The 19,196-nt window shown below is 32.6% G+C and overlaps 2 protein-coding genes across 5 annotated transcripts; both read left to right on the top strand.

The window, feature by feature from the left end:
- The first annotated feature begins 288 nt into the window (after positions 1-288).
- Positions 289-13,771, top strand: LOC124422425. Its single transcript, XM_046958822.1, has 14 exons — positions 289-1,305; positions 1,611-1,776; positions 1,883-1,957; positions 2,065-2,137; positions 2,235-2,590; positions 2,702-2,935; positions 3,165-3,677; positions 4,700-4,938; positions 5,131-10,678; positions 10,822-11,257; positions 11,347-11,444; positions 11,515-11,643; positions 11,771-11,904; positions 12,023-13,771. The coding sequence occupies exons 2-14, from the start codon at positions 1,657-1,659 to the stop codon at positions 12,039-12,041; spliced, it is 7,974 nt and encodes a 2,657-aa protein (XP_046814778.1). The 5' UTR covers positions 289-1,305; positions 1,611-1,656; the 3' UTR covers positions 12,042-13,771.
- Positions 13,772-14,882: 1,111 nt separating this feature from the next.
- On the top strand, positions 14,883-19,070 carry LOC124422426 (DDB1- and CUL4-associated factor 12 homolog). Of its 4 annotated transcripts, XM_046958827.1 has the most exons (8): positions 14,909-15,024; positions 15,103-15,213; positions 15,288-16,231; positions 16,346-16,801; positions 16,906-17,136; positions 17,242-17,526; positions 17,617-17,782; positions 17,865-19,070. In XM_046958827.1, exons 3-8 carry the CDS (start codon positions 16,146-16,148, stop codon positions 18,018-18,020), a joined length of 1,380 nt encoding a protein of 459 aa, XP_046814783.1. In that variant the 5' UTR covers positions 14,909-15,024; positions 15,103-15,213; positions 15,288-16,145; the 3' UTR covers positions 18,021-19,070. The 4 variants fall into 4 exon arrangements, with proteins under 4 accessions (XP_046814782.1, XP_046814781.1, XP_046814783.1 ...); XM_046958826.1 differs by having other exon boundaries at positions 14,883-15,302; positions 16,113-16,231; XM_046958825.1 differs by having other exon boundaries at positions 14,885-15,213.
- Positions 19,071-19,196: the final 126 nt, after the last annotated feature.

Below are 19,196 nucleotides of genomic sequence, written 5' to 3'. Positions count from 1 at the left end.
TCCGTCGCGGATAAGACGGGAACTAATTGACTATCCTGCGATAGACCGGATGATAAACGCGCTAATATCGTGTAAGTTTACATTTTTGAAATTGATATATCTATTATTTTAATATAAAAAAAAATAATATATTGATTTGTTTTATTTTATTGCAGGAACAATATATAATTTATAAAAATTACACGATGTAACATCATGATACAAGATAAATTATAAAAGAAGAAAAGCTTCGTTTGAAATAAGTGTAATATAGTCAAAAGAAAAACTGTTTTTCATTTCCGTTACTAATACTACGTTGAACATGTTTCTAACTATTTAGATATCGGCTTGTTTCCTTGAAGAAAAGTGTGAGAAAAGCAGCGTCTAACGTGATATAAAATTTATATAATCAAAAGAAAAATTTCAAAGGAATAATAAATATTCGATCGTGATAATTCCCGGAGACGAAATTTTCGTCCGTCGTAACGGCGTCGCGAGCCAAAATGTCCGCAGGTTTGTGATAGGAAGTGCACCCTCGTCTGTCAACATTTCTTAACTTTGACAAAGTATGGTATTAGGAAAGCTTCTAAATTATCGACTAATATAACGTATTTTCGCAATAAACAAATGTGAAACGCTATAAAACAGATTGAAAATTATGCTTGTGTTAATGGTGTTGTGTTGGTATGATTTGTGTTTGTAGCTCTTATGCAAACTGAAAGACGATGAAGAATTAGGAGGCAGGAATTCATAATTTTCTCTGGATTTTATGTGATTGCTAATAGAAAAATTATTTAGTCCAAACTTCAGTGTTCTGATACAATAAGGAATACATTTGCACGAATATCGATGAAAAACAGCGTATATCTTAATGTTGTATGGAACTTAACCCATTGTCAATGAAATAATAGAGAGAAAGAGAGAGAAAGAGGGAGAGAGAGGGAGAGAGAGAGAGAGAGAGATAGGGTGAGAGTGAGAGAGAGAGAGAGAGAGAGAGGGAGAGAGAGAGAGAAAGAGAGAGAGAGAGAGAGAGAGAGAGAGAGAGAGAAAGTTATTGTAAAAGTATGAATTATAAATAATTAGATTAGAATTATTTCTTGCACATATTGTGTTCAAGCAAGTGGTTTTACAAACACATTAGTTATGAAAGGAGTTTGTGGTAATGACTCTTTGCTAAAACAATTTTACTTCAGTGCTTATCAATTGTTCAAGTCATTAATGCATTACTAAAAGTGAATCTATCATTACTTATTATAGTAATGTATTAAATTTATCATAAAGTGGATAAACTGTTATTGACCAGTGTTTTACATTTAGATTTAAGAGGTACGAATATATAAAAACAATTTATTGTATATGTTAAGAAATATTCTGTTTGGCCTCTTTTGATATCATATATATATATATATGTTATTAAATTATATATGTATATATATATATATATGATTGCATGAATTTTAAATATTAAATTATCAACTTTTCTTTTGAATAAAGCTTTAACACATTATGCAAAATATAAAGAGTATAATAAGTTTGTTAAAATTTTATTAAGTTTATATATACATATATAAACTTATGTATGTGTATATATATTTATACATTTGTATGTACATCAGAAATTATCTTTTCAGTTTAGCAAAAGAGATGCAGTGGGTATGAATTTATTATATAATTAAAATGTCAAGTGACAGTGATCATAAATACCAAGTGATTAAGCGCAGAAGGCTTGTCATTAGAGATGATGAAAGCAGCGATGAATCTGTCATTGTACGCTCTCATAGAAAAAAGCAAGTACATGTATGTATACAAAAATCTTATATCAGAATAAACAATATTTCAATTGTGTGTATATTTGAAGAGATTTAAAAAGAAAAAAAAAAAAAAAAAAAAAAAAATTTTACAGAGAGTTGTTAGCGAAGGAGAAAGTAGCGATGAAGAAAGTGATGTTCCAAAACCAATGATTCGAAGAAGAAATTATGTAAGTTTAGAGGATTCTAATAATAACAGATTTACAATAATTTTCTATAGATCTTTTCATATAAGTAATTTTTTTTTTTTTTTTTTTTTTTTTTTTTTTTTTTTCAGAGAGTAATTAGCGAAGATGATACATCGGATGATGAAAGTATTGCTTCAGATGCAAGTAGATCAATTCAATGTGGTACGTATGATGTTTGTTTTGTAATGCAGCACAATATTATTTTTAAATTATATAATATTGTTTTTATTTTTATTTTTTTTTTTTTTTTCTCTATTAGAAAGTGATAGTTCTGGATGGCAGTCTGATTGGACAAGTAATGATGAGATGGATAATAATACTGAAAATCGTAATACAAGTCATAAAACATCTAGTAAATCAAAAACTAAAGAGGAGAAAGCTGGGGCAACATCAACAGCAGTATCTGAAATTGATTCAGATAATAGCGATGAACAAATAGAAAAATGTCCTATATGTTTACTGCCATTTAGAAAGCAAGAATTAGCTACACCATCATCTTGCGAACATTGTTTTTGTCTTGATTGTTTGATAGAATGGAGTAAAAATATTAATACCTGTCCAGTAGATCGTCAAACTTTTACAGTGATTCATGTGAGAAAGCAACTTGGAGGAAAGGTAATTATCCTTTTTTAGCATACAATATTATGTTTGTAACATTTATATATATATATATATATATATATAAATAATCATAGAAATATAACGCATAATTTCGATCCTATTTAGATTCTAAGGCACATACCTGTTGAAATAACACCTCGCACCGAGGAACACGTACAAGAAGATCCAACTTTTTGTGAAATATGTCATCAATGTGATAGAGAAGATCGTATGTTGTTGTGTGATGCCTGTGATTCTGGTTATCATTTGGAATGTCTTACTCCTCCTATGACTGAGGTTCCCATGGAAGAATGGTTTTGTCCAGAATGTTCTCAAAATAGTCAAAATGATGCTGAAGCGGTAAGAGAAATATTCTAAGTTCTCGTGTTTTTGTGATGGCTTAAAAAAAAAAAAAAAAAAAAAAAAAAGAAAAAAGAAAAAAAAAAATGTTTAAATCGGTATATTTGAAGTTAAACTTATGTAAATAATTATTATTATAATTACAAGATTCTACTATACTTTATAGAGAATGTGATTGATATTAATATTACTACTGATATTATTATAGTCAATTTGTCTGTGGTTCTAGGTTGAAATTGATTTGGACGAAATCTCAGATCTTATGGAAGAAGCACGACGACTTGGTGTTTCATATGGTCGAACTCGTACCGGGGTTTCAAATGAGAATGTTCATTCTTTACCTAGAATAATTCCTAGAACTCGACAGACTGAACGTGTACGCGCAAATATACGCAATCGTGCTCGTGAATTACAGATAAATAGAGTACACAATCATGAACAAATATTTGATCCAAATCAACCATCTACTTCATCCGGTTTGGAATCAGTTGGTGATAATAGCATAAGTCGATCTCCAATAACTTCAAAGTCTAATTCTAAATCTAAATCTAAAGGCAAAACAGCTAAAAGAAAGTCAAAAAAACGTACGAGATCGTCAAACAATAATGGTACTCTTGTTCGAGAAGTACGAATTACAGAATATAATGACGATGGAGAAGAGGAGGAAATTGTTACATATGTTAAAGTTGCACCAGCCTCGTCACGAAGGAAGTCTAAGAAAAGAACAAAGAGAACGCGCAAGGTATACTGTTAATTTCTCATCGAGCAGAATACTAACATGACATTTATGTTTTTCGTAATTATTCCTGTGCTCCATATACTTTCTATTAAAATGTATCATATTCAATTGCCATCGTAACATCTTTCATATCCATTTATCCAGGCCTTTTTATATGTACGCCTCAAATGTCCTTAATTTATACAAATAAACAAATTTTCTCACTAGATGCACTTGGTTTTTTTTCTAATTTTGCTTGAAAATTAATATAATAATATTAACTGTAGTTAAAAGCAAAACAAATTTATGCACACTTTTTCTGCCACTCATTAATTGTACACTAAAAGTCAAAATTGTTTATACAAAATTAGAGATTTTAATACTGATTCTATCATATCTCATCAAAGAAATAAGATATATATACATATAAAAAAAAAAAAAAAAAAAAAAAAAAAAGAAAGAAAGAAAGAAAGAAAACAGACTTCACTATTCATACATATATTCGATGCAATATTTAAAAGTATATACCAAAAATGGCACTTGAAGTTTAAAACTTAATAATTTTGTCTAAAAATTCTTACTCTGTGTGTGAAGTTCTGGAATAATTATATTCAAAAATAAGTACGTATAATGTCATTTTCTTTTTCTTTTTTTAATGAATATTATTAAAAAACTATTCGTTTCGTTTAAGACTATACTAAGATTATGCTAAGATTATACTAAATATAACAAAGAAAGAGAACTTTTCGTACATATTTAACTATGTGATTTATTTCATAATTGTATATATATATATACATATATATATATATATATATATATATGTGTGTGTGTGTGTGTGTGTGTGTGTGTGTATGTGTAATATTTCGGAAATATTATTTGTAAACACAGTTGAAATTATTCTTCTAATATTATCTGTAAAATTGATCGTAAGAAAATACTATGAAGATTATTTGGAAAATGTGGTGGATTTCATTATTTTGCATTTCTTTTGAGAACACAGGATATTTATATGAATAAACATGATAATGATTTGTTTGTTACAGAAGTGGAAACAGAAACGTGCACGTACTGTGTCTTCTGTGTTAGCTAGTAATCGTACAGTTAAAAGAAGATTAAGTAAAATTTTAGGAATAATACCAATCAAAAATAATCCATCGACGACTATCATAAAACCTCAACAACCTATTTCCAATCGATCAATTATCAATGATAGATATAATGCTTTTATTCCTCAAGTTAGTCTTTTTGGGGAGAATCTTGGATTAGAATATAGTCCACCTGGGTGAGTGAAATTATTATCAATTTTATTCTTATTAAATATACATGTATATATATATATATATATATATATATATATATATATATATATATATGCATATATATATGTATATATGTCAGTCGAGAGGAAAAATCTATATAAAGAAAGTAATGATCTTTTTTAATTACTCATATTTTTATTATTATTCCTAATTAGATCTGAGGATGAGCAGTTTGGTTCAATCGGCGATGGCCCCGTAGTTAGCATTCAAAGACGCTCTATAGTCGCATCAACTAGAAGGCATGTGGCTGTAAAAGGAATTGCCAATCCTCTTAACAATTTGGAAGTACAAGATACAGTGGATGTTTTAGGCAGTATTATCAATAGCCAAGAACTATGGCACTCGCGAAAGAAAAACAATGTTATTCTTAAGGCTAATGGAACTTTACATATAAGTGATAGTGAACATACAAATAAGCACAGCATTAATAACAATGAAAGTCCCAAAAAAGAAAAAGAGCACATTGATCGTCATAAGCAAGTCATAAAAAATTCTGATACACCTTTAGATTTATCTAATGTTAATCCAAATAACATTATGCAAGCTCCCTTGTATAATAATCCCTGTGGAGGAGGTAATAGAGGAAATTTTCGTGGTGGTTATCGTGACAACAATCGTCATGGTGGACAAAGTTATGGTGGTAGAGAATCTCTCTCAGGTGGAGGTCGACATGGTTATGGTGGATCGGATGCGAGGGATAATTTTGGCCATCGAGATTTCCGATCACCAGGATATTACAATCAGAACTTTGATCATTGTGGAGGTCCGCCTATGTTTGGAAGTAATCCGCCATTTAGAAATCGTAATCCTCAACATTTTCGAAATGAAAGGTTTCGATTTCCTGCTCCAGAAAGGACGCCGTTTACCTTTACAGACGGTTTCGAAAGACCTGGTTTTCCTCCTGAAAGATTTCCAAGGTCGAGGCCACAATTACGCATGCCTGGACCACCGGTGGGCCCTCCTCCTCCACTAGGGCCAGGGATACGGCCACAACACGCGCAAAATCTACCTCCAAATCTTTCTGATGATATGTCAAGAAATTTTCAAGGAGAACGAGACAATTTTAACGTTATTGAAACTGCCTCTACATCTTTAATAAGACAAGATAACGATGACTGTGATATTTATTGTGACATAGATACTACGAACAAATCCGGATATGACGTTCAAGATCCTTGTCACAATAATAGCGGAATGGTTTTGTTACCACCCCCTGAACCACCTTCCGAGTTGCTAGATTTTGATGATAACTCTAAAAGTGATAAAGACAATGATAGTGATCAAGAATTAGTTATTGATGACTCTCATAAAGATGATGCAAATAAGGAATTACAAAGTGGTGATAAATATGATCCATTCACAGCCGATAGTGATAGTAATGATAGTACTCGCAACAAAAATAGTGAAAAAGATCCATCTATAATAAATAGTTACGATATACCAATACCTTCGGATCCTCCACAAGTACCATCAACTTTTTCACAAGCAGTTCCTACTTGTCAAAATATACAACAAGCGACAGTTCAAAATGTAAGATCTGACATTCGTTTGACGGCTTACGACGACGACGACGACGACGATTCGCAAGTAGATTGTCCTAATTTATCGATTTATTCGTCACAAACGATGGATGTTGCTAGACATACGGAACAAGAATTGTCGCAACAAATTGGACCATTGGAACCACCACCGCTTCCACCGAATATACCGGACGATGATGACGTTATAGTTGGAGACGTTCAAGCTTGCGACTTGGCTGAAATTCCAGAACCGTCGGATTCTTATGTGAAGTCGTTACAGAGAGAAAGAAAACCATTTACTAAAATAATACCTAAAAAATTGTCGCATGAATCTAGAAGTAAAATAACATTTAAGATCGGTAGTAAATTTAAGCTTAATAATAAATTAAATAGTTTATACGACGATCTCGATGATATTCCGGATGAAGTTGAAGAAAAAAAATTACACAATGAGAAACAATCATCTGACAAATTAAAAACGAAAGCTGATCAAAAAAAGGATGTCGAGAAAGAAACGAAATCTATTGAGACAGATTCCGTTAAAGAGAAAAATGGAATTAAAGATTCGGCGAAAGGTGATTTAAAAGATAATGAAAAATCGAAATTAAAGGATCAAGGAGATGACGAGGGAGTGCAAAAGTTAACGCAAATAAATAATAATAAAGAAAAAATAATAGATACATGCAAAAATCAAAGTCACAGTGAACAGGATGATGTAGGAAGGCATACCGACAAAGCGGATAAAGAGAAGTTTCCTATTCAAGAAAACAAAATATCAGAGAATGATACTGGCAAAAGTTGTAAAACTAGTGACATTGATAATGAACAAAAGGGTAATGTTACATTGCAACCGGTTATTGATATTACGGAAAAAAGTTCTGACACGATTATTTCTATCGCTGATACTTTGGAATCATCACCTAAAAAATTAGACAGTAATGAGTTAAGCGCAGAATATATCGAAGATAAAGTTGATGATTTAAATGTTAGAAAGGATAGTCAAAATCAAAGAGACGACGACGACGACGACGACGACGACGACGACGACGATGGAAGAAATGAAACGGCTTGTTTTAGAAAAATCCAATGGGAGTATCAAAGTGACAATTTAAAGGGTAATTCGAATAAATTGAAAACTAATAAAATTGGTTCATTGACGAAAGAAAATTTGAGAAGTACCGCTGGTGATAGCGATTGCGATTTAGAAAGTGAGAAGGAAGATAGAAGAAGCAGAGAATTCAGCGATAACGAAGATTTAAATAGTTCTAATAGACAATGTAGAAAGAGTAGCCTTTCTTTTCGTACCGATGACGACGACGAACGTTTTCCCATTGAAAAGGAAAATACACAGCAATTATTGGGAGATAATTTGGATCAACATACTTGGGATTCCGATGGTGCATACACACCGTGCAAAGATGAATTACCTGTAAACGATCGATGTCACGAATCTTTAGCGCCGTTTGAAAGTGGTTTGGAACCGATTACACCGACCAAGGATAAAACGAACGATGATTTAGATGGATGTAGGACACCGGCAGATTATGCTGGTTTAGGAACCGAAGCGATATCGGAAACGGATGAAGCAATGAACTTCGAAGACGAATTGACCGTTTCGAATATTAGAAAGGAAAAGGATATGGAGGAAGGGGAGATATTGGACGACAGTAAATTAGCCATGAAGGAGAACGAAAAGCCGAAGGATAAGGACGAGGAAGGTAAGAAGAAGAAAAAAAAGGAGAAGAAAGAAAAGGGTAAGGACGTAGAGAAGAATAAAGAGAATATATCTTCGGACAATCATGTCGCATGGAAGAAAATTTCGAAAAGTACGAAGGAGAGACAGTATCGTGATAAGGACAAGAGATCAAAATCTAAAGAAAAGGAAAAGGACAAGGATAAGGATAAGGATAAAGATAAAGAGAAGGAAAAGGATAAGGATAAGGAGAAAACGAAAAAGAAGGCGAAGGAAATTACGAAGAAGAAAGAAAAAAGGAAAGAATTGCCAAGATATGACGTTAGGAAAATCGTCGCTGAGAAGCCCGCTAGACCTAAGAAGGACGAGTACGGTAGAGACATTAGAGAAAAATCACGAAGTAGAACCAGAAGTCGCAGTTTATCGAGTCGCATGTCACGTTCCAGGGATCGTAGAAGTCGTTCTTACTCGAGATTACGATCGAGAAGTAGATCTAGAGTTAGGCTTCATAGATCGTGGTCGAGAGAACGAAGATCTTATTCGAAGGCAGGCGGTAGATCTGTGTCGAGGAGATCGTTATCTCGATCTCGGCGTAGATCACCTAGGAGAAGATCCCTCTCTAGAAGACGATCTTTATCAAGAAAACGATCTTTGTCAAGAAAACGATCTTTGTCAAGAAAACGATCTTTATCAAGAAAACGATCGATCTCTAGGAGAAGATCAAGATCGAGATCAACTTCGCGGAAACGTCGATCCTTATCGCCAAGGCGAAGATCGCGAAGAAGATCGCTCTCGAGATCTCGTACCAGGAGGAAAGGAAAATTGAAGAAATACAAGTCGAGGAGTCGATCGAGAAATCGTAAGAGATCGCGTTCTAGATCTCCTAAAGCAACGTCGAAATCACGAGAGAAGAGGCACAACAAAAGAAAGCCCGCCAGTAGATCACGATCGAAAGGTAGATCTTGTTCGCGCGAACGTGATCGTAGTAGAAATTGGGAACAGATCAATGAAAAACCGATAGAACATAATCAACATTTTTCACGGGAACGCGATGAGCGTGAATCCTGGAGCGCCGAATGGACACCGTCGTGGTCCAGATCAAGATCAAAGACACCATCTCATACTCAACCCGAACCTTTGCCGTCACGTGAATGGTCACCACCTTCTGTCCTGGATAGCGTATCGGTACCGCCTAAAAATTTAACTGTCATTCTAACTAATAAGGAAGCTATTAAGAAGAAGAAGAAGGAACGAAGGAAAGAGAGTAAGAAATCGAAGGAACCCGAAAAACGAAGGAAAACTAAGAGAAATAGAACTCCACCGCCGTCTAAAGAAGTCTTCGCTAGTGGTGACAATATTTTAGTCAGCGTGTGCTTTAACAAAGAGAACGAAGCTAATCAGACGAGCGCACCTGAGCTACCTGAAACTATTCCGCTTATACAACCTTTAAAACGTAGACGTAGAGAACCGATACAAGCGGAAGCAGCGGTAGCAGCGGCAGCGGCAGCTGCAGCAGCTGCAGCAGCACCACCTAAAAGATCAAAGAAGGATAAGACGAAAGCTAAACGTTCGAAATCACCCAAGGGGAAGAAAGAAAAGAAGAAGAAATCGAAGGCAGCAGAAATCGCAGCTACTAAGAAACCCGTAGCTGTAATCGATCTGGACCAATCACCTTTCCGAGAACAAACTCCTTCTCCTCGCGACGTTATAGTTTTAAGCGATGACGATGACAAACAGGCACAGGAGGTTGCTACTCCGGAACAATGTCCGCCACAGGCATCTCCTCCTCGCGAGCAATTCGTTTCACAAGGGCCAAAGACACCCCCCGAACCGCAAATTAAATTTTCAATAAATAAGCAAACGAGCAATCTCAGACCTTCCATGATGAATCCTTTATTGGAAGAAGAGGAAGAGGAAATGGATGAAAGAGTCGAGGAGGAACTTGAAATGAGAGCTCAAGAGGAATTAGAGTTGCGATTGAAAATTGGTCCCAACACACCACCGGATCCACCTACTTCACCCCCAACCTCTCCCGATGCTTACGATCCATTCGATCCCACGAAATCTCGATCACCGACTCCTGATGTTAGTCAAGAAGCTACGTCGAACGATGAAAGAGACAAAAGTCAACGAAATTCACCGAGAAGTCATGATGCCACCGACATCACCTTGATGCCTGACGAACCTATGCAGCAACAAGATCAACCTACGCAAGAGAAACAACTTGAAAAGCCGAAAATAATCTCGATGGTTACGATTAAAAGAGCATCACCGAAAAGAGATTCATCGCCGGTAGCGGAAAGTCAAACGGATACGGTACAATCATGTAGTAGTCCACCAAAAGTACAACAGAATCAACAAAATGCACAATCTACGAGTAATCCATTTGCTACTATTAATCCTGTTTTGGCGACTGTTGCTGCTGCAGTACAAAGAAGCACTGGATTTAGTACTAGCACACCTAATACAAGTCAACGTAATCTGATACAGGTATATATCATACATTACCTTTATATACCTTTTTCTCTTTTATATATATATATATATATATATATATATATATATATATATATATATATACATACATACATAATATTCTACTAATATTTATGTTATAAATCTGATCCCTTCAGTCAAATCGCATTTCACCAAGTAATCAAATGAAGCAACAACGTACAAGCGATAGACCGCAACTTCCTAACATCTTTACTAATAGTACAAAGTCTACATTAACGCGTGCTTCCAAATCTAATCAAAATAAAAACAGTTCTACCATGGGACAAAATGGCAGCGATGTAATAATGGAAGTGACCAACGATGCTGTCGATATGTCTTCGCCTTATTCGCCAGGATCGAGTTTAAGCGATGGCATGTTCGATCCACCTAGTCCAGGAAATTATAATAGTCCTTCTATTCAGCCAGTCATCACAAATAATAAGAATAATGCATCTAAGCCAAATAAAAGTACAGAGAAGAAAGATGCCTTTGATGCGTTGTTTGCAGCAGGACCGCCCCCAAAGGCAGCTAGTAAAAATAGGAGTAAAAAACCTACTGAAAAGAAGAAGAAATGTACGTAATCATGTGAATACATTTTATATGAGATGATTATTTAATATAAAAGAAATCAAATGTTTTATTATAAAATTCCATTATTTTAGCTACCAATCCAAAAGTCGGAGTGCGAATGGACGAAAATCAACTTCAAATTTTGGATGATCTTCCTAGTTCTGCGGTAGAAATGCAAGTGAAAGATAAGGTTTGTAATCTAATTTATTATTATGAACTTTTTATTAATTTCATGATCACGCATTAAGCATACGTTATAGTTCTTGAAGAAATTAAATCGTCAAGAAAGAGTCGTAGAAGAAGTAAAGTTAGTGTTAAAGCCACATTATACCAAAAAGCATGTTACAAAGGAAGAATATAAGGATATTATGCGGAAAGCCGTACCGAAGGTAAATGTGATTATAAAAGAGATATTATCAATAAAATATAACTAAATTTCTATACAATATATAAAAAAAAAAAGAAAAAAAAAAAAATAAAAAAAAACAATGAAACGTTTATTCCTTTCATTTGTAGATATGCCATAACAAAACGGGAGAAATCAATCCTAAGAAGATAGCTCATTTAATAGAGGCATATGTGAAAAAACTTCGAAACAGTAAAAAACAAAAAGTATCTTTGACTTCAACATCAAAGGCCTCGAAACCGGCGTAAGTCACACATTGTTATTAATAATATATTGACTACAACAATAGTGTGTATTGAAACTCGAGATCTCGGTCAGTAAAAGTATATATTAATGTATTGTCCTTATTTAACGTTCTCCAGGAAAACGCTGTGGAGTTGATCATATGTTGGAAATGTTAGTGCATGAACAATTTCTTAAGTCGTAGGCCTCTCCGTAAATCGCGATTAAGCACATTTTATCGTCCGGGTTGTAAGTGAGTCTGTGTTTTTGGGTATCCACACTCCATCACAACCACCGAATAATGTGTATTATGTGTACATACTTAATTCACTAATTTTAAGCGTAATATTTTTATTTATCTACGTAATTCTTTACAAACAAACACACACATACACACTCAGACACGCACGCACACCCACACACACACACACACACATACACACACACACGCACACACAGACACATGAACGACGGAGTTCAATATAATAGAATATTATAAAGTTCAATGTGTAGACATCATGGTCTATATTCAAGCTGCACATTTGGAAAATCTATGATCGTTCTCTTAGTATCTTTGTTTGTATCGACATAGATGATACTAGCATTTCTACACGCGTATGTGTTATGAATGCAGACCATTATTATGATCTACATTTAAGACTAGGGAGTGTAAAATAAGGTCATATTTAAATATGCGTTCATACTCGCAACACATGATGAGAATAAAATGCTCAAGATATTCGTGTCGCTATTTATGGGAGAGGAAGTAAATTGGCCGGTAATTTCTGTATAGCCTGATGTAAAATTATTAGATTTTTAAGCTAATTATATTATTACGAATAAGAAATGGCCTGTGTCCTGGAAGTTTTTCATACGATTTTATTTCCAACAAATTAGGAAATGAAAGATTTCATTTACATTACAACTTCATTGTGAACAATATGAATAAATGGCTTACACCGATATATACATGTTCGTTGGTTAACAAATTCATGATGTAAATAAGATCGTGTATAGAACTTCAAAACGTCTAATATACGGATCTAATAGAAAATCAATGTTTTTACTTTCACACATTAAATATATTTCATTTGAGATAAAAATTATATTCATTTGTTTTACTTCAAAGTAAGATATATAATCTGTTGTATCTCACATTACAATATTGACATATTTTCCTACACTATCTTATGCAAATCTTTTAAATAAATGCAATACAAACTTTGCATAGTCACATTCTGTTATTCAAAATGTGCATTCAACGCGATGAAGATTAAAGGAACGTGCACCATAATAAAGCTATTAAATGACATCTATCTCAAATAAGATATGTGTTTGTTCATGGAAAGATGATGTTATTTATATAAAGAAAGTCTCTGCTTCTTGCAATAACAGATTATCAAAATCTATATGTGGGTGAGGTTATGTTTATTAAAATAAGTTATAGAGGAAAGCTAATCACAAAATTGTATATTTCATTTCCTAAGTATCTGAAAACACATATTTTATCCATCACATACAACAACAAAATTACATTAATTAATTAATTAATCTACAGTTATATTACATATTTCAAAATTTATTTTTAATTTCATCAAAGTGAGAGATCAGTAGATTTTGTACGTTCTAAGATGACATTAAAATTTCTGAATCCTCTTGCGATTTACATTATACGTTAAGTATGTGGAATGTGTTTGATTAGAAAATAAAAATTCATAAATCCACAATTTACACTATTACAAATGAATCTTTATCTCTATTCACTGGTACATGTAGAAACTGTTTCATATGGACAGTATGTGCATGAACATTTTTGTACTAAATATAATAATGTATATATAAATGAGCGAAAATAAATGACAAAAAATAAAACATTTAATATCGATAAATCGTCCTAATATTATTTATTCTTTAAAAAATTATGTTCGATTGCACGTTGTTACGGAGTATTCATAATTGTTCTATTATCGCGGGTAAACGATCGACCAATCAGATTATAGCTACCATGATAGTTACATTTAAACAGTCTTGTAAAACAATCGTCGTTATTAAAATATTTCTTTCTTTATTCATTATCTACTTTCTGAATATTCAGCTGGAATTTAACAAAAAAAAAAAAAAATTGCATAAAAATTATATATATATAAAAAAACGTCAAATTTTATAGGTACTGTGAACGATATTTTTATTTAATAATATAAAATACATAGTCAGCATTTAAACCAATCGAATTCTTGGATCAATAAGTCATCCATTTTGAATAATCATTTGATTTATCGTGTACTAAAATCATCAATAAATTTTCCAAGATTATTCTCACACATCAGAAATTTTCGAATTCTAAATTAATTATAATTTTGATCGTCTTATTACAAGAACTAAGGGTCTCCGTAAGCAGCAACCTCCACGTGGTGAGACTCGGGCAATCAATATTACTTGCGATGTAATATTCGTAGTGTCATTGTAATACAACGCAAGTACTATTGAGCTAATTGGCTGTATTCTCTCTATTCTTTTTCGATAATAATATAACCTAAAAAGATTATTAGCTCTCATCGAAACAATTTAATAATTGATTTTTAATTCCTATAAAGATTTCTTTCTGTTGATAACATAGAGCGTGACAAAAGTGATAATGAAATTTCATCAATTATGAACAAATATTTTCATTGTCGAAATAATTATTTTACTTTTTAATATCGCAAAAGATATAATAATCTATAAAAGGATTCAATATTTGAAAGTCAAGTGAAAATTGAAACGATTGGAATATTATTTGTCGTTTATGATTGCGAATATTTTGTAAATAAAAACGAAACAAAAAAAGAAAGAAAAAATTCTTTTTTTTTTTCCTTTTTTTTTTTTTTTTTTTTCTTAAATTCCCTTATTAATTTATTCCCTTTTCCCTTTATTTTTTTCTTTCTTTTTTCTTCTTCTTTTTTCTTCTTTTTTCTTTTTCTTTTTTCTTTTTCTTTTTTTTTTTACCGTACGACTTATTTTATCGACGGTCTATAAATCTTAAGCAAAGTTCAGAAGAAATTTCATATAGCTAGACGGCGTTCCTTCGTCGTCAGCTGTAATAATCTAACGTAGAGGGGGAAACAGGCGATGTTGACATGCGATAAAATCAATCTAATTAATAGTTAATAATTATTTTATCATACCTGATTACCGAATTATATCGAATGAGTCGATTCTCATTTTCATTGTTTATTTCTAGTTAATGGATTATGGCTGACAGAGAGAAAAAATACAAAAATATTTTGTTAAACGGTTGCTTCGAACAGAACTTGTCCGACCTATTGCGTTCAACATGGCGGTATATTAGTTGGTTGGTTCTCGAAAAGTCTCGCTTATCATGTATTTTGTCGGCTTCTCGTGCACTTCTTCATTTGTCTTTTGCAGAGATTTACAAGATCGGTAAGGTCGTCGTCTATTAAATGCAGAAAATTTTAATTATTATGAAAAGAAACGCGCGTACGAGGAAGCTGGAAGTCGATTAGGCAACGAGCGACTATACTCGAGCTCGATTGATTTAGCAGTTATTTCTTCCAATTATCTATATTTTCTTCAAATAAAATGGGACTAGATGCACGTTTTTAATCATCGCTGAACGATTTTCAAAACACTTTCTACGATAAGATATATTCCGACAGATCGACGACGTTCAAGAAAGATTTATAAAAATCATCTATTACACAAGTGTTTCATTTTGACTTTGAAGAAAGTTACTATTTGTGTGAACAGTGAAAATACGAACATTTTGACATAGCATGTCATATGTTTAAACGAGCATATAAGATATTAAAGTTTTTCTAACTTTTTCAATGCTCTGAAATAAGGAAGTATTTGACAAGAGAGAAAAAAAAAAGACGATTTCATTGGGGTATATTCTTTGTTCATAACGCATAGAACTGTATCATAAATAAGTAAAGGGAAAAAAAAGCAAAGGAATAATCCTGTGACGGGGAAAAAAGAGAAAAAATCAGCAAGCAAATGTTTGCAACTAATAATAAGAGAAATAAATAATTGTAAAAGGCGAATATATTGTCATTAGATGTGACAGATATCAGTTCCACGAGACTGCTCTTATAGTTAATAATACTTAAATACATAAAGTGTGATATAATCAATCCTTGTGTTCTTAGAAATAAGGAAACATAATTTTCGTGTTTTTAAACATTTTAGAAAGGATAAAAAAAAGTTTGAGAATAGTAATTCTCTTTACAGATCATATAGGTATTATTAAATAATTTATAAATAATGGCTGAAACACAAAGAATGACTGTTTATGGAAGGCATCCACCGTGTGCAAGTGGAACTAGATTGGAAGAACGTCGTGCTAGACGGTAAATAAATTTATTTTTTATATTCTTATTGTTTGTTCATATATTATATTGATATTGTGAGATTTGTTATATACATATATATATATATATATATATATATATTATATTATATAGATTAGCTTTACGACTAGAAAGAAACAGGAAACCGGATAAACCTGAAGATTTTGTATGTTATGAATCGAGCGACGATGAAAGTGAAACCATCACAGAAGGTAGACAGTTTCTAAGAACGTCTTTTAATTTTGTGGACTATGTACGTGCACGAGAAACCAATACTAAGGAAGTACGAAAAATTAATCAGGAATATGGCTCGAGACATATACTAACACATGACCTATTCAAAGAATACTCAGTTAGCTTAAATAACATGAATAAAGTATTTTGTTCGCAATGGTTGAGCGATAGACAAGTCGTCTTTGGTACAAAATGTAATAAACTGATGGTTTATGATGTAGCAACACAGAAATTAGATCAAATACCTTCTCTTCATGGAAGGCAGTTAAATCCAGGTGGAGGTCCTCTTCCTGAACAGCAATGTGGTATACACTCTGTTCAAATTAATCCTTCTAGGTAATCATCTAAATTTAATTAATATCTTCAATATTAGTATATGTTGCTATTACTTGTCTGTACCAGGTCATTGCGTCTGTTCTGTTAGCATAACATTCTTATAGGACTCTTCTCTCTACTGGAGCCAGAAACAGCAATGAAATAGCAATATATAGATTGCCAACTTTGGATCCTGTTTGCGTCGGGGAATCTGGTCACAGAGATTGGGTTTTTGACATGTGTTGGCTAGATGATGAATTTTTAGTGTCTGGCTCTAGAGATACAAAAATGGCTTTATGGCGGATTGATAGCGATCTGGCTGAAGCACCTGATAAAGCAGATGTGCCTACACACAGGTTGATTGAAAATATTATATAAAAGATAATATTTTATTGATATGAATAAACTCTCTTGGCTTCTAGCAATACTGTTTATAAATTTTCTTTTTATCTCTATTATAGATTAATTCAACCTTTATGCGTGAAGGAATGTAGATCAGCTCAGAAGGTTCGAGCACTTGCTTTTAATAAAGCATATAACGAGATAGCTGCCCTATCTTTAAATAGTTTCATACATATCTGGTCTGCTGATACTTTTAAACAAAAAATATCACGGAAGTTACCAGCTTGTCAAGAAAATGTTTGTTTAGCTGTACAAGATGACGGTGTTTACGCGGTTGGTTGTCGTTCTTATACTTTATTATTAGATGCAAGAACTTTACAGCCAATTAAAAAGATACCCTCGAGGTAAAGTACAATAATTTAAGGATATATTAGGATGTGTATTGCACATTCACAGATAACCATAACCAAATTGGTTTCTTTTTTTCTAAACAGATATAGTGGCTGTGGTATTCGATCGGCTAGCTTTCAAGGGTCAGTTTTAACAATTGGGACAGGACTTGGAATGCTTATGTTCTATGATGTCAGAGCTCAGAAATACCTTGAATCATCTATCAATTCTAATAGGACTGTCGTATTGAAGGCCTCAAAGGGATATGTAGTGAGTTTCCAAATACTTTTGCTTAATTACTTAATAAAAAAAAAAAAATCTTGTAATAATATCTTTTATTTGGGTGAATTAGTTTCCAGATGAGGAATATATAGATGGCTTTCAAAATGTTAAATATACACCAGCTATCTATACCCATTGTTATGATGCATCAGGTACACGATTATTTACTGCTGGTGGACCACTTCCCGCAAATTTGTATGGAAATTATGCAGGATTGTGGCAATGAAAATATATGAGGATTTAATGAAATAAACTAGATTATCATTCGACTTTATTAATATAAAAATAAATATGACAAATTTCATATTTATAACATGGTGGGTGCATTACGATATCAAGATATTGAAATAAAATGGGAAGATAAGTGAGAGAAATGAAAAGGAGATGACTGATTCTTTAAGCTTTCTTCTGCCATATATATTATGCGTAATTGGATAAATATCTTCATACTCGCTTATCTACTCATACATTTTATCAAGTAAACAAGATTTTATTAATATAGTTAGGAATATATCTGAACGCAATGTCCTTATAGACCTTTATTAATGTTGTTTGTACTGCAATTGGCTGAGATATTATACTGTAAGCACTTATTATACTGCACTAGCTCTTTATTAAACTAAAGTAAAATTATAACCTATCGATTTTTCATCGTGCAGCTAGATAACAAGTAATTTAGGCCTGGATTGGTCATATTTGCTCCTATTGTATGACTATCGATGAGTAATATGAAGTTGATCATACACGATACGAAGAAACATCCAAACATTCGCACATCTTTTTGCACAATAATAAATGCCGAATGTTCCTACGCATCGATCATGATATAGTCAACTTCAAACTCATTATATTAGCTCAAAGTAATATCTTGAGGGCGGGCGGGGGGTGGGGGACGGGGGTCGATAGATTTTGATTCTATGACTAATACAAGTTTAGATTAATAAAGCATGTGTTTTGTATTGTATATAAAGAAACAAAATTAAAATCATGATTATAAGTTAAATATTTATTAATTTTTGTCATATATCAATATTATTATATGTTCATTGAGATACAAATGGAAACTTATATCTATAGTATTTGTCAACGAATAACAATGACAATGAATACATGTATAAAATTTTAAGTACAATTTATTCGGCTAAAACCTCAATGTTGGCCTTAAAGTAATACATACAATGAACTTTTGTTACAAAAATGGATATATCAGTGTAATTGTATTATTACATCTTTAATGCTAATTACAGACCAATAATTATTATTTCCATAATATAAATCTTTAGATTCTCTCTCTCTCTCTCTCTCTCTCTCTCTCTCTCTCTCTTTCTTTCTCTTTCTCTTTCTCTTTCTCTTTCTCTTTCTCTTTCTCTCTTATAATTGTCTTATAAAATAAGCTTGAGAA

The sequence above is a fragment of the Vespa crabro genome, chromosome 3 (assembly GCF_910589235.1).
Source record: "Vespa crabro chromosome 3, iyVesCrab1.2, whole genome shotgun sequence".
In the NCBI taxonomy this organism is placed as follows: Eukaryota; Metazoa; Arthropoda; class Insecta; order Hymenoptera; family Vespidae; genus Vespa; species Vespa crabro.
The sequence above is the reverse complement of the archived record's forward strand: the minus strand, read 5'-3'. Positions and strand labels throughout refer to the sequence as shown.

What these genes read in the sequence shown, in the direction of transcription:
- LOC124422426 (XM_046958826.1), top strand. Translation starts at nt 16,146, where the DNA reads ATGGCTGAAACACAAAGAATGACTGTTTATGGAAGGCATCCACCGTGT. An exon ending in GAAGAACGTCGTGCTAGACG is followed by an intron (nt 16,232 to 16,345) that starts GTAAATAAATTT and finishes TATATTATATAG; the next exon opens with ATTAGCTTTACGACTAGAAA. An exon ending in ATTAAAAAGATACCCTCGAG is followed by an intron (nt 17,527 to 17,616) that starts GTAAAGTACAAT and finishes TTTTCTAAACAG; the next exon opens with ATATAGTGGCTGTGGTATTC.
- LOC124422425 (XM_046958822.1), top strand. Translation starts at nt 1,657, where the DNA reads ATGTCAAGTGACAGTGATCATAAATACCAAGTGATTAAGCGCAGAAGG. An exon ending in GTCAAAATGATGCTGAAGCG is followed by an intron (nt 2,936 to 3,164) that starts GTAAGAGAAATA and finishes CTGTGGTTCTAG; the next exon opens with GTTGAAATTGATTTGGACGA. An exon ending in TACTGAAAAGAAGAAGAAAT is followed by an intron (nt 11,258 to 11,346) that starts GTACGTAATCAT and finishes CCATTATTTTAG; the next exon opens with CTACCAATCCAAAAGTCGGA.